Here is a 13612-nt window from a genome sequence, read left to right on the forward strand (position 1 = left end):
TTATATTTAACTTTATAAGAACTGTATGTGGTGATAAAAATAATTGTATGCACCACACATCTGTAGAACATAAATTAGATTTTGATAAAAAGTAAATTGATTCTTGACAAAGTTCTGAATGTTAATGGGACAAAAATTCCCATCTGACTAACTATTTTCTATTCTTGCTGGATCTTTTTTAGTGATATAGGCTGGCTTTTTTTTTTCTTTTTAATTTTGGCACCCACATATAGCAAATAACTGTGAAACATTTCAAACCTCAAAGTGACACTAAAACTGTGAAGTATGAAATGGAAGTGCCAGAGCGCGAGAGACACATTGCATAGCACTGCTCAGTCACTCCGCGTGTGCACGCAGGAGAAACGACAACACCCTTGCAAGATGCAACATGATTAATGCCACAGAAATGAAATAAATAAAGAAGACTTTCATTTGCAACATCTCCCTGATGCTTCAAAGTTTCCACTTTCTGTGCTTAGCAGCTCTGCCCTAGAAATTACACCCTTCTCCCCGTGAATATCTGCTTGGGGAATAAAATTATAAATACAGGTCTTCTTTGCTATGTCCAGGTCACGAAATGGTTATGATAAAGTACTGCAGTATTTTTGGCTTCTCCAGAAATGCTTGTATTCTCTGCACCCTGCAACACATGAGTTTGGGTCATGATGGTATATTTTTTCTTGTGTCTGTCACCCACTGGCCCATGGTTACTCCCCTCTCAGCCTTCCTCAGAATTCTAACTGAGGTTGAATGAGTACTTTGACTTCTCAAACTTTGTTAGCATGTCCCTGTATATTTATTTACTTCTAGACTCAATTTGTATACTTTTAGGCCTTATTTGGGAGAAGCATGTTAAGAAGGATTTGGAGTTGCAACTGAGTCTCCTATTTTCTTTAGTTCTGACCCTATGGGAAGCAAAGATGAATTCCTGTAGGGTACCCATGATGACTCCTTACCAAATACAGGAGTCTTGCCAAGTAAAACAAGAGCGGGCTTATTTATGTTTTGCTCAGTGAAGACGAAAAAGAGACAACAAAAGTATAAATGACAAGGGGAACAGTTCTGTATTTCCCAAGAACTTAAGTGCTCACTGCTTTATATGCATTGAGTTTATAACTTGTTTAATGTTTTATGATAGTAAATTTTATGATGCTCAGAGGTATCAGCCACCAATTTTAAGAACAAGGAAACTGGAACTTAGAGGCCAAATGTATTTCCCAAGGCTGGGGTTGAGCTCCAGACTCAGTCTGCTGAGTCCAGTGCCTGTGAGTCTCAACTTAAGTCAGTCACACACCACTATTTGACTCATTCCCCTGAAGGAATGGGTGTTTCTAAGGAGTTTTCAAAAATTTTTGAGTTGAGAGAAATTTGCAACAAGATAGTTAGTACTAAAATATAATAGTTAGTTCTGAGGTGTCTTGTGGAAACTGAAGAGGTCCAGAGGCGCCTTCCTTCCACAATGCTGAGGAGCAGGGGACAGCGTGGAGGGGTAGCCTGACAGAGCTCAGCTTGAAGAACTGCGACAATAGCAAGGAATCGGAGACCTCAGAAGTTGCACAGAGAAGAGAGTGAGAGCTCCCAGATGTTTAACCTTGGAGAACAGTTTCAAGGGGCCTGGCTAACTGCTGGATTAAAGCTTACCTATCTGGAGTTCCTAACTTTTTTCCATGTCATCTGGGAAGGAAAGAAGCACGTTAGTCTTGCTTCTGTTAAGCTTCATATCTTCATGTATGTATGTGGGTGTGTCTGCATCTGTCTGTCTATCTCTGTCTTTCCTGATGGGAAACACAAGGTTTGTGGATTGGAGATGGATAAAATTATTCACAGTATCTTGCCTCAGGTTCTTCATGCCTCAGTCCCCTCAAGGCCAACATAAGAAGGACAGATGTGGTCTACATGCATGATGGAGTTATTACCGCCGGAGAAGAACTCTGAAATGGGGAATCTTGGAACTTGTTTAGGGCATTTGACACATTTGCCCTCCTTCATTGAATACAGTAGGGACAGGGAGAGTAAGGGGATGGAAATGCAAGCAACTCCAATCAGGAGAGATCAGGTGGAGTCAAGGCCCCTGGTCTATTACTCTCTGAAAGGTAGGTAGATGGCCAAGGGGAGGGTCCTCTCAGTCTCCCTTGAGGTCTCTGTCTTTAACTCCATGACTTATTTATCTCCCAAGGACTGTTAATCTAGGGGACTAGGATTCATTTCTCAGAAAGCTCTGACTTTGTAGATATGTGAAAGTAGTCATGGAGAATAGCCTCCTGACACCTGCTTTGATTTTACTTATGGCAAAACCAGAAGTGATTGGCTAGGGACAGAGGACTAGGTAAGCCTGAGCAAAGGCTCCAATTAGGGAGAGTCGTTGAACTGCAGCTGTATCTTTGTTGTTGTTGTCCAGGGAAGATCAATCTCAACCCTTTTATTCTGTGCAGTTTTGTGAAGCCTCTACTGATGATTCTTACTGGCAAAGATTCAGCTATGTCACTAGAGGATAATTGGTATCCCAATTATAAAGCTAAAGGATACATTTCATTCCTTCTCTTAGATTCATGAGATAATGAAAATAAAGTTCCATAGTACTGCAGTTGGAATACTCAATTATTTGTAGTTAATTTCATCTCCCAGAACATGGGCTTTATAACCTCAGATGTTTCTTGCATTCTTAGTCCTACCAGACTGCCCGACACATCGTAGGTGTTCAGTAAAGACCTGTGGGATGAATGATTTAATAAATGGACGCATGCATAAAAGCACAATTCCTGTCCTCAAGAAACCACCACAGAGTTCACAATCCTGTGAGGAATTGGCATTCTGTAGAACACACATGTGCTGGAAATTCCAACAGTAGAAAATCATATGACATCCACCCAGCCCACACACTAGAATGTGAAATGTCAGTAAATTGCAATCTGTCATTCTTGACTAATGAATCTGTCTATAAATTTGCAACATTTTTAAGTTTTAAATTTATTATAATTACTTTACATAAAATGAAATATGATTTAAATAGTGGGTCTTAAAAGAAATGAAAAGAATCATTTTATAATCAATATACAAAATCTCTTTTTTTTAATGAAAAAAGATCTGCATTTAACTGGTATGAAGCACTTTCATAGCATCATGAAGCATCTGTGTGGAAAAGACCTTAAAACCCCTCCAGCCCCACCATTTCACACCCTAAAATCGAGTCTGTGATGTCCTTCAGAAAGTTCCCCTACCAGGGGACACCCAGATGGAGAGAACAGTCTCTTTTATGACATCCAGTTTTGAAATTGTTCAGACTGTAGTTCCCAGTGACACATTAGTTCAGTTAAACACTTTGAATGTTTATGTGACAAGAATTAGAGCCCTTGGTTTTTTGTTTTATTTTTGTGGAGGAGGATGATAGGATTATTTACAAAGGTCAAGGGAGAATGAGCCTCTTTTCCCCTTTGAAGTAGTTTGAAGGAGGTAGGTAGATAGTATCTAGAATATCTCAGAAAAAAAGGGACGAAATGAATCCATGTCACTGGCAAAGATAAAATAGCAATATTCAAAAACTGCATAACTGAATAAGAGGTACTAAATATTTTTGTTACTGATTCATGTAACAAAGGCTTAACAAGAGGTTTTAAAGAAAATTCAAGAAGAGTTAAGTTTCATCCCACATTATAAGCGTTTACAGACTAATAAAGGGGAGGTGGACCAGGGAAACGATAAGTAGTGCAAATTGTTTCAATGTCAAAATAGATAGTATCCCTTCAGCTGAGTCTTAAAATGTGACTAATAATATGGAGAAAATCATTTAAAGCATTCCTTTATTTAACATATTTTTGTAGAGCACCTGAGAATCCAAATGGAAAAAACAGAAAAACAAATCCAAGGAGGTATTTTAGGGCAGAGCCCCACTTCTGCACCTGGGAGGAGGATAGGCTTACCTCTGGTGGTCCCAAGCTTTCAATTTCATTGGACCTTGATGAGCAAGGCACAGGGAAAATACTTGTGTCACTGCATGATAGGATGTTAGGTCGGAGACTCCCCTAACTGAGCCCCTTAGCCCTGGAAAGGTGGTCACATCTGAAACTGGGGTGACATCTGAAAGTGCAAATTGGGGTGAGAAGGAGAGTAAAAGTTTTCTCGTGTAATTCATAACCACAAGCAAGCTCACTTGGGATCGAATCAGAATTCATATTACTGGTATCTCAAAAATCCCTAAAGTGAGAAATTAAAATTATCATGAGTTGAAAATGCCCTCAACTTTCTACAGGAAACAAATACAAATTATCTTTTGAGCAATAGTTCTTAATCCCAAGTTGCATTCAACACAAATAATTCATATTCTTATGGAATATACAAATAATCATTTATATAGAATATATAAATAATCCCCATTCCCATATAATATGAGTTTCCAATGTAAAATAAAAATGTATAAAAATAAAAATGTATCAGGAAGTAAACCATTAGGACTGAGACTGAGCCACTCACTCCCCACAACTAGATTTAGATACACAAAGACCAATAGGTATGTGAATTATCTGATAAAGAACAGAAATAAGTAAACCTAATGTTTTAAAATATGAAAGTATAAACATAAATGAACTAGAGACATTAAATATTCAGAAAGCTGTATAAAGAACTATAGGGAACCTTTAGAAATCAATCTATAATAATTGTAGATATTGTCAAAATAAAATTTGTAAGAAATGTTAAGAAATTTACCAGTGAAGTATAAAGAGACAGAAAACAAGAAAAACAAAGAGCCCTGAGGAATGTATTGAGAAGCTTTAACATAAATGTAACCGGATTTTTCTAATTAGGAAGCACCAGAAGAATGGGTGAAAGTTATTTTAGAAAAAAATTATTTTAGAAGAGGAATAATTACTGCTTCTTGGATACCAGATTTCTGGTCTGGAATAGTGAAAGGACAAAGTAAGAACTCTTGTGACAAGAATGGTGGAAAGGTAAAAGACTACAGGAGGGATGCCCAAATGGAATGGGAGCGGACGACACTGACCTGCCAGTTCTGCCATTGTGAACATCAGAAAGAAGAATGAAGCCAGGTGCAGTGGCACAGGCCTGTAATCCCTGCCACTCGGGAGGCTGAGACAGGAGGATCATGGCTCACAGCCAGCCTCAGCAACTACAAGGCGCTAAGCAACTCAGTGAGACCCTGTCTCTAAATGAGATACAAAATAGGGCTGGGGATGTGGCTCCGTGTCCAGTGCCCTTGGGTTCAATCCCTGGTACTGAAACAAAACAAAACAAAACAAAAACAGAATAATGATAGAAATAGATGGTAATAACACTCAGTAAAATGGAATTAATGTGTCTGTAATAATACTTGGGGTTGGGCCAGGGGGAGAAAAAAGAGGAAATGTCTCCTTTACAGGTAAATGCCAGTTTTTACGATGTAGAAGGAACCATAGAATCACAACCAGATATTATTTTGCTACTATTAAGGCAAAAGTCATCCAGGGACACTGAAATCTTTTTTTTTTTTTTTTTTTTTTTTTTTAATGAAAGGCAGTTGGGGAACAATCTAGTCTCATGGACTCAAAGGATCAGACAGATTGGCCATTAACCACAACAAAAAGGAGAAATGTACCTTTTAATGGGAAGATGTGCCACTTGCCACCTTAGTCAAGTAACCAAATTAAGTAGCACCTTTTGATATGATTTAAAGGGAAGGACATAATACCACTTGTATAGTATTCCTGTCAAAAATGCTTAATTTCAATCTAATCAAAGAGACACAATAAGAACCCAGATTGCATTAAAGAATATCCTGTCAAAAAAGATGAAAGGGGTGAGAGGAATAGCCTAGGATAGTGCTGTCCAGTTGGAAATCAAGGTAAACTGAAAATGTAGTTAAAAAAATTTCCATTGGCTATGCTAAAAAAAGTGAAGAGAAACAAAGTCAATTTCAATAATATATTTTATTTGATCTAGGAAAACATTATTTAAACATGTAACCAACATGTATTAGGTAGCTTATATGTTTGCAATAAATCTTGAAAATTCAATGTGTATTTTATAATTATAGCATGTGTTAATCCAGAGTAGTCATATTAAGCACTTGGTAGTTATATGTGGATAGGCATTAGAAGGGAAGTTCTAGCTTAAAGTAGATCTAAGAGACACCTGTGAACCTTGATTATATTGTGGGTTGGTAAAAGAAATATCTAGAAAAGATATTTTGAACAAAATTAGGAAATTTTGAATAATAATATTAGATAACATTATTACATCAGTGCTAAATTTTGGGGGTGGATATTGTGAATATGTAGGAGATGTACTTTTCAGGAACTTCATAATTAAGCATAAAATGGCATACTCTGCAACCTACTTTCAAGTGGTTCTGAAAAAAAATAACGTATGCATGTGTTTTATACATGTGTATTTATATAAATATGTGCACACATATTGGTAAGGATATAAAGTATTTTATTTGAACAAATAAATTAACAAGCTATATTTATTCCTAACAATTTTAGATTATATATTATTTCAAGCAAATATGGAACATTATGAAAATTGATTTATAAAGTAGAAGTCAACAAATTTCAGAGAGGTGGAGCTCTACAAAACTTGTTCTTTACCATGAAATTACATTAGAAAGTAACACAATGACAATTCAAAAATTCTGTAACTTGGAAATAAAATATTTTTGGAAAGTATAAGGGATGGATGGGGATGGTATCATGGTTGTAAGTGGGAATCCTGTTAAGGAAGCTATTGATGTTCTAGATGAGAGACGGTGATATTAAGGCCATATTAAGGCTGTGTGAGTGGGAAGGGATTGGGGGGATTTGATGACTGAGGGAGAATGAAGAGTGGAGATGGCTTCTAGGCTTAAAAGGGACAGTAGCGTCATTAACAGTGTGAAGGATATGTTGATTGAGAGAGAGATAGTTATTCAAATTTGAAGCTCAAGAGTGGTCTGAGCAAGACACATAGATTTGTGATTCACGCACATTTAGGTAACAAGCATAACCATGGTAGTGGGCCATATCATTCAAGTGAAGTGTAAGAGTATATATAGTCAAGGAGATGGGCACAGTGGTACACATCTGTCATCCCAGCGGCTGGGGAGGCTGAGGCAGGAGGATCACTAGTTCAAAGCCAGCCTCAACAAGTTAGTGAGGCTGTTAGCAACTTGGCAAGACCCTGTCTCAAAACAAAAAGTAAAAAGAGCTGAGGATTTGGCTCAGTGGTTAAGCATCCATGGGTGCAATTCTCAATACCAAAAAAAAAAAAAAAAAAAGAGTCTAGTTAAGGAAAGAACCACGAGGCACACACAACAGCTGGAGGAGGTCAGACTAAAATGAGTCCTAGAAAGAGGTGAAAAAGTCAAAAGTGCAGGAAATTGAATAGGCAATTGCTTTTTGGTAAATGAATAATTGATGGCAGAGTGACTCTGAGGCCACTGTGGCAAATACTCTTAAGGACTGGAGGCGTGTGGTTCACATTCCTAATGTATTATGTTCCTTTTATCTGATTTCATCACACAACCTCAAAATATTCATCAGTTAACCTGTCTTTTCTTTTCGTCTCTCTTTCTTGTACTAACTGTTCCAATCAGAAGAGATTAATAATTCATGTTCTAGAACTGAAATTCTAGAGTTTTATGAGGATGATTTAAGGACTAGATTTTACAAAAAGGCAATCAGTTATCAACTCAGAGATGTAATTTTCTCAGAGTCACACAGTGAGTCTATGCTCCCAATAGGGTGAGCTAATTGGAACCAGTGTCGAGTTCCCATGTCTTAATTGCCTTTCAAGATGTTTCCTTTAATTCTGTGTTGCTATTTAAGGGGTAAAACTGTATTTACTTTGTATTTGGATGCAGTCCTAACACGATTCAGTTAACTGGTACTATAGAAGGCTTTTAGTTTAGCACTTAAATGGATTATGCCTAAAGATTTTAACAGTCTTCCAAAAAGGCATATTGTTTGTTTTATTTTTGTAGTAACTCTTTTGCTTTATTAATTATTATAGTAACACAGATCATTATAAACCTTTGAGAAGTACAAAAAGAGACACATAATGTTGAGAGGGAAAGTCCCTATAATATTTTGCCCTCCTTCTCTTCAAAGATAGGCGCCGTTGTTAATTTTAGTTTGGTGTAAGTATTAGTCAAGATTGGGCTCTGCTGAGTGACACATAAACACTGATTCTTGGTGGCTTGTTTCACATTTAATGAAGATTTATTCTGCCCTTCTTCCCTCCATCACAGTGTGATAGACAATTCCATGTTGTGCCTCTACTATTTTGTGGACTTGCTTCCCAGGACACATAATAGGCTGGAGGAACAGTTTAAGGCCTGGGCCTGGTTGTGGCCTCACATCTGCTCACATCTGATTGGCCAGAATCTATTCTTATGTCTTTATCCTGATCATAAGGGGTCTCCACTGGGTATGAATCTTTCATATTTTCACTGTGCATCTGTCAATGAATAAACCAGTACTCACAGTGAATATATGTCCATTTTTATAAATGTGACATAATCATTATGAGTTTTCATAGCACATTTAGGTAATAAATAAAAATGCCCACAGAGCATTTTTCTCAAAATAATATAACCCTTAAATAACACCTCCTCACCTTCTCCCCTGATTTGCAGTCTTTCTGCTCATGTCTTCAAATTTGCAGTGTGTTTGGATGTAAGCATCAGCAATCTTTGATGGATGGTCGGCTTCTTCCACATCTAACTTCACACATGCAGCAGCTTTCCTGTCTTGAAAGGCCAAACAACAAAATGAAAACCTCCTGTGGATTCTAAGACTTTCTTAAGGTCCATTGCTGTCTTTCTGCAGCATTATTTCCTTATTGCCACTATAAAAGTCAGTCTCTAGATCTCTGGCTTGCATTTCTCGGGCTTCCTCCCCACCTATGTTTTTCTCCTTTACTTCCTGCCGTGCTTTTTCTCACTGTCACTTACGCCATCCACTGAGAGTGGCAATCGTGTTTTATTAATGATTGTGGCTTACATCCATCTCTACTCTCTTGGAGTCAGCATCGCAGTTTTCTTTAGGTAGATATCCATAAGCATATGAACGGAGATGCCCACAGAGCATGGAATGATTAAGAATGCAGTTTTGGGGAACTGCCTGTTTGAGTTTGAATGTTCTTCTACCTACTCCGAGTTACATATCTTTGGGAAACTTATTTTCTACTTCTCTGCTTTAGTTTCCTCATCAGTGAAATGTGGGTAATGATGATCCTCAATTTATGGGGTGGTTGTGAGAAAAATATGAGAATCCATATTTAGCAATTAGCACCCTTGGCATATGGTAAATATTTTTAAATGCTCCTGCTTTGAAGACAAACTTAAAAAGTTTTCTTCTGAACTCTCTACTCCCACCACTTAGAGAGCCATTCCTCAACCTACCATGTGTATTTGTACATAAATGTGGCTGATGAGCTTTAGTCATCCTCTGAGATCAGTGGGGCTGGAATTGTCTCTTTGCTTGAGGAGGCACTTCAGTAGAGCACAGTGATGGACACTGTAAGTCCTGGGTCTGACCTTCCAGGATCTTGAGAAAGCTGCTCTTCCTCATGTGTTGAAGGCACCTTGCCAAAAATGACTGTTCTGAGGTCCATGGGATAATTTATAGACAATACTGACCAGTCCTCCAATTACATTATGAATAGTAAACATCGATGTTCTCCTTTCCATTTCTCCCCCAATTTTGTATTCCCTGTTATACATTTAAATCTAAATTACTTAATATGGCCCAGTGTGCTTTTGTTTGCTGACATAGAGACCCTCAATTAGTTCATCCATTTTTCTAAAGCACAGGGTTTCATCTCGTGTTTTCTCTGTATCTTGTATCGTGCCTGAGCAAGGAGCTAAAAGGTGCTCATTAAATTTCTGACATAGTATTTTTGTTATAATACTTAAGATTATGTATTTGTCCCATTTTCTGTACAAGATAAAAAATAATGGATATTTAAAAATATTGATGTAAATTTCTCTTTAGATTCTAAGAACCAGATTTTTTGAAGCAAGATTTTGCCTTTTCTGGACTTTTTGGCCTTAAATGATGTGATTTCTGAAAGTGTTTCTATTTGCACTAACTACGATTTGCTGAATTATTTTAAAATATCAGGCCTGCCTATAAAAACAAAGTTTTGTGCTGATAAGGACTAGGGCCGTGCTGCCTGTGTGTGAAGGAAGCGGCTTGTGCTCGCTGGTATGTGCTGTGCTGTCCCGGCATTTTTCTGGGAGCCGTTTCCTTTCTGATATATGCAGTTCATTTACTCTATATTTTGCAGTACTAAATTTTAGTAATTGCAAAGCATCTGAGAAGCATGGGGTGAAAAAAAACCACACGAGTATGTTCTTTGAGTATCTCTGTGTTGGTAATTGTCTTGAAGAATATTGTACCTCTTCTTATTAAAAATCTGTGATTTGCAATTTAATTTGAAAAGTGCATTTAGAACTTGAAAACTACGAGGCATTATACACTTAAAGCTTTTTCTCCCCCTTAAATTCCAGAACCAGTTAAACTGCATAAAATAATGATTGATATTGAACCCGTGTGTAAAAAAATGGAGAAAGAAAAGCAACAGCAACCCGGGAAGTCCAGGTAATAGGTAATTAAATAACCTATAGAAAATGTGTATTTCTTGTACTTTGCCAATATTCTCTGGCCAATTGTCATGGTTTCTCAAATCTATCTATTAACACCCCATGCATGAGGCTAATTTATCTTTCTACTTGAGTCCCTCAAAGCATATCAATTATCAAAATTTTAGTTTTCAGTTCAATTAACTTTTGAACTGGAGGATGTCTGAGTAGTTAAGCAAACCATCTGGGTTTTACAGTGCATAAGCTCAAATCCAATTTGTGTCTTTCTTGAGAAAAATGCCATATTTTATGATAATATTACATAAGTTTGGAATTTTAATAACTCTTCTGCAGCAATTATGGAGCAGAGTAAGTTATAATTTTCCTTTTAAAATCTAATAATTAAAGGTTAGTCTTTCCCTAACAGAAGGTGAGGCTGGTTCTACAGAACACAGTTTGAACATAGGAATTTTGAGCCTTGCTTCTGCTTTCCAAGTGTTTGGAGATGGGTCAGTTACTTCTCTGAATTGTTCTACAGATTTGCATCACTGTCTTCAAGAAAACTTCAAAATCATGTACACAACTGTTGGCCCTCAGGCTGCAGAGAGAACCACTCACAGGCCTTCAGCACATATTTTGGGAGACATTTATACTTTCAGATTATAAACACTGCTCTGTTAAAATGTGTTGCTAACATTATTTTACATTGTTCCATTAATAAAACATGGTCAGAAAGGGGGGTAATTGGTACAAACTATAAATAGCAGAAATTGGAGCAGATGCTACTATGGCTGTAAAGAATAGCCTATGTCTTCCAACACTGATGCTGCAAATTGTGCTTAATACAAGGAGATCCATGTGCAGGGTGACCACTTTCTTGGCTTAAGTGTAACATGATATGTCAATGTGGAGCAGTGGATGTGTCTGCAGCTTCAGTACTGCAGCTTTAGTTTTATCTATGATAAGGGAGGACACTAAGTACAGAGGGAAAGAAATTGTATGGAAATGTAACAGTTTTTAAAAAAATCTCCTTTCTGGTTTTTCCAAGTTTAACCCAAGATCTAGAAAAGGTTGGTCTAGTAGAGTGGTTAGCTATGAAAAGACTAGTTAATAAAGCAATTGAACGAAAGAGTTTAGAATTTCAAGTTAACAAAACTCATCTGAAAATCAATTTCAATGTATTTATGTGAGGCTCGTAATCCAGGGAAGAAGAATAATGATTTAGGGACAGGTGGAGCACTCATGAATAATAAATCTGATCAGGTATAATATCTTTCAGTATAACGTCTTTCTCAAGAGGGTTGAATATTTCTCAGAGAATTGTTTCTTCTGCAACTGGTGGAAGATAAAGATCTCACGACACCCTAACTTACCATTTTTAATGAAAACATGTCCTGTTTAATGAGGAATATCAACCCCCTTTGAAATTAAGAGCAAGTGCATGTACTTTAATGACAGCCCTGGGCACATAAAGCCCGAACTTCAATCCACCTGGGCGGCCTTGTCTTTATTTATAGCTAGTTTATGGTGGTAACTTGTTTTCTACCTTAGCAGTTAGCTTCATTTCATTAATGTTAGAAGTGTGATGGGAATGTGGAGGGAAAGGACAAATAAGTGTTTTGGGACATGGTGACTTGGGTTTTTTGAAAATCTATGCTTAAATAGACAAAAAAGTCATTGAACCAAATATATTTATTGAAATCTAGTTCTCCATGTAATGCATATGAGAAAGCAGCACTGAGAATACAAGCAACAGAGGGAAAATAGAATCAGTCAGGAAGTCAGGTCGGGGATTGTTAACAATTACGTCCTAGGAATAATTATCAAGAATAGCCCAGCTCTTTGAGAGGTCTGGCAAGGTTTCTGTTCAAGTCACATAGACCCCTGTGAGATTAGTTGTACATAAACTATTTACAGTTCCCCTGAAGATGCCTTAGAAAGTACTAATTGTTAAGGCGACACATAACATTTTTGGGTAGACCATAAAACACTAGCCATATGAAATAAATTTTCTTAAATAAAGTGTGAAAAATATGAGTCTTATAAAAATATGATTTCTTACTTTTCCCTCAAATTTCTCTGTTTCTTAACTGGCAGAGAAAAAAAAAACAAATGGGGGTATTTTTGCATTTTCAAATTTAAGTTTAAGTAGATTGAAGAACTTCAATTGAATTCTAAATTCAAAGATTCATTGTCATATATTAAAATACTCTTGATGACAATAATGTTAAAGGTAGGTGCATTCTAAATGTTAATTTTCTAGCAACAAAAATTTACTTATTCAATTATTTACCAGTGCTGATTTTTTAGTTGATGATATAATATTTTAATAGTTGATGATATAGTATTTTTATCATGATACAATACTAAGTGTAAACAAATTAGAAAGTTCATATGCATTTATGTACCTATAAACGTAGAGATGGTATGGAATATATTATTTAGTTGATGATATATGGAGCCTTTAAAAGTATGACAACTGCATTTCTGTATAGGCACACTGTAATTCAGGTGAGTGAATCTGGATTTCTTCTCCTACTTCTATGTTCAGTGAGAATTTCCGAAGGGCACGTGACTGTCTATGTGGAGGTTAATTATGATCAATTTAAAAACAGAATGAGGATATTATATAATAGCAGTAGAATCCCTGATGGCATTTCTTATTTGTGTTGAAATACGTTGTCATTTCACCTTAATGTTTGTCAAATATTTTGCTTAAGTAAATGAATTGTCTACTTCTAGTAGAATATTTCATTAGTAGGGAATCACAGAAAAAATACTGTTAGTTCTAGTTTAGAGATTAATACTAAGCCATGGACCACATATTGGAAAGTAAAGCAAGCTGTGTCTGATTAATATATTTTACCCCGTTCTTGCTAGCATATAAGTCAATTCTAGAATTTCATATGAAATTTTGCAAAACTGCCTATATATTCAAGTGTTCCATATTTTGTTGACATATTTTGGCCAAATCTGTGGGCATGCCACAAGAGTAACAGATAAACTAATGGATTCTATGAATTAGTCATTTATTTGCCATTTGCTGAGTGACTACTC

General features: G+C 36.6%; 1 protein-coding gene across 1 annotated transcript in view; it reads left to right on the forward strand.

Moving 5' to 3' along the window:
• The window catches only part of Iqcm (IQ motif containing M), a 316123-nt gene that overhangs the window by 47925 nt on the left and 254586 nt on the right, over window positions 1–13612 (forward strand). Inside the window, exon 4 of the mRNA XM_076864082.1 lies at window positions 10484–10574. Within this exon, the coding sequence (XP_076720197.1) occupies window positions 10484–10574 (91 nt within the window). The remainder of the gene's footprint in view (window positions 1–10483; window positions 10575–13612) is intronic.

This window comes from Callospermophilus lateralis, chromosome 8, assembly GCF_048772815.1.
Source record: "Callospermophilus lateralis isolate mCalLat2 chromosome 8, mCalLat2.hap1, whole genome shotgun sequence".
In the NCBI taxonomy this organism is placed as follows: domain Eukaryota; kingdom Metazoa; phylum Chordata; class Mammalia; order Rodentia; family Sciuridae; genus Callospermophilus; species Callospermophilus lateralis.